Source organism: Cupressus sempervirens, chromosome 3 (assembly GCF_028749045.1).
Source record: "Cupressus sempervirens isolate cs-2001-9-10 chromosome 3, ASM2874904v1, whole genome shotgun sequence".
NCBI classification, from domain to species: Eukaryota; Viridiplantae; Streptophyta; class Pinopsida; order Cupressales; family Cupressaceae; genus Cupressus; species Cupressus sempervirens.
Window position 1 is genome coordinate 28,202,397 of NC_143120.1, and position 2,149 is coordinate 28,204,545.

The following is a 2,149-nucleotide window of genomic DNA, read 5'->3' on the forward strand; positions in this document are numbered from 1 at the left end:
TCCTATTTTGGTGGAAAAGTTTTTATTTCTGACCTTTATCAATAAATATGTTTAAAAAAATTATTGATAAAAATTAGAAACTAGTATATGATTGACCAGTGACACAAGAAAAGTCTACTTTGGTGGGGAAATTTCTAGCCTTAAATCCCCACGCCAACAAGTAGAAGCTGCTACTTTTAAGAAGAAGATTCCAGTAACACCTTTTATTTTATTTCATAAGACCGCTCGGTAAACCCCACTTACATTTTGAAAAAACCTCTCTTGTAGCTTTCCAAAGCCTTAAGGACCATGAGTGAAAATGTTCAAATCCTGCTCGAGGCTTGCGTTATCCTTACGGTGACAAAGACGGAGATTTCTCAGCCAAACAAAACTTGACGGCAAGTTAATTGGTCATTTGTAGCTTGCGTTGCCTCATTGTTGTCCTTCGCCTGAAATGTTCCTTGTTTCTTCAAGAGCACTTCATAGCACTGAAAATGGTATTGCCAATGCCAACGCACCTTAGGAGCAATTCCTTAACAAACAGACTGCAATTACCACTCTCCCCACTATTGAACTCCAATGCCAAGCCAACCTACAAAAAGCCCAATTTCAATACGCCCTTCAAAAAACCCTACCTAAAAAAATCATCATCTCCGCGCCCTAATTCACATGAACTCAATTCACATCCCGAACGTATAGATTCCAGCCCCTTAAAGCCTCTGGACTCAAAAAGTTATTCTCCCAAACTTGGACCTGACAAAGATGCCCTAGATCTCGAATTCGGAAAAAAGCTAGCGTACCTAGAGCTTATGGAGGTTGACATGTCGAGGGCCATGAGAGACAACCCATTAATCCTTTCCACCAGTTTGCGCAGCATAGAGAAAATTGTAGGGTTCCTGATGCAATGGGGAATGCTACAAAAAGACCTTCGAAGAATCTTTGGTATGTGTCCACAACTCTTAACTTGCAATGTTGATAAGGATTTGGTCCCAATACTAGATTTTTTGCTTTTTGAAGTCAAAATCGTTAGAAAAGACATTAGAAAATGTATTAACAGATGCCCGAGAATCCTGACTTCTAGTGTAACGGAACAACTTAGGCCTACTCTGCAGTATCTCAAGAATTTGGGTATACAAGAAAAACGTTTTAAGGATTGTTCCAATACGGTACTGTTGGTTGCCAGTATTGAAAATACCCTTGTTCCTAAGCTGGAGTATTTGCAGAGTTTGGGTTTTGATCACGAAGATGCTGTAAGCATGGTGGTTAGGGCTCCTGTGATTTTTTCATTCAGTATAGCAAATAATCTTAAGCCAAAATTTGATTATTTGGTGAACGAGATGGGGTTGGGACTTGACGATTTGTTAGAATTTCCACAGTACTTTTCTTTCAGCTTGGAGAAGAGGATCAAGCCCAGGCATGAGCTTTTGGTGAAGCACAATCTTTCGTTGCCCCTGCCTGCGATGCTGATGAAAAATGACCCTGACTTCTTGTATACACTGCGAAAACAACTAGCTGGCTAGAGCTAAAACGTAAGTTTTATGGCTTCTTTTTTAGATGGCAACATCTGGTTTTAATTTTAACTTAATGGGCTTTAGAATTCTGATTTTTCTGGGATTTGAGCAGTGAATTTTTATTGCCGAATTGTATTGGATAACTTTTTTTTTAAAATCTACGGTTTGGATCACGATCCATGATCAGGATGCCTATAAAGGAGAGTCTAAAGATTATTTCTATTGTGTAACTTTTTTTTCATCAACGTTTACGAGCATAATGGAGCATTTATGAGCATAAAGGAGAGTCTAAGGATCATGGTATTCTGAAATATTACACAAAAACAAAACTGTAATAATCTCATAGATTGTAAAATTGGACTTGCTCTCAATGCATTTTTAGTCAATCTCTGCAGTAAAGCCATACATTCTCATTACGCTTAGGGTTTTTCTGAAACTAAGTTATCTGTAGAAGTGAAGTGAAATTTATAAAAGTGTCCTAAACTGTTTACTCAATTTTGTCTTTGGTAAAATTCAGTTTGAAAATAATTGAATGTGCACAGATGATGTAGAGTAGCATATTTGGACTGAAGTACATTCTCCACCCAATTTGGGGGCATCTATTTTTGCATGAACGGACTTGCATTCTCGGAGCAGTCATTGCCACAAATGGCTGTCTC

At 38.2% G+C, this 2,149-nt stretch overlaps 1 protein-coding gene across 1 annotated transcript; it reads left to right on the forward strand.

Moving 5' to 3' along the window:
* The first annotated feature begins 286 nt into the window (after nucleotides 1-286).
* On the forward strand, nucleotides 287-1,771 carry LOC149564600 (transcription termination factor MTEF1, chloroplastic-like). The gene has a single exon (XM_089818148.1). The coding sequence runs from the start codon at nucleotides 474-476 to the stop codon at nucleotides 1,497-1,499; it is 1,026 nt and encodes a 341-aa protein (XP_089674274.1). The 5' UTR covers nucleotides 287-473; the 3' UTR covers nucleotides 1,500-1,771.
* Nucleotides 1,772-2,149: the final 378 nt, after the last annotated feature.

Bases quoted from the DNA above. Each gene is read 5' to 3' on its own strand.
- LOC149564600 (XM_089818148.1), top strand. From the start codon at position 474: ATGGTATTGCCAATGCCAACGCACCTTAGGAGCAATTCCTTAACAAAC.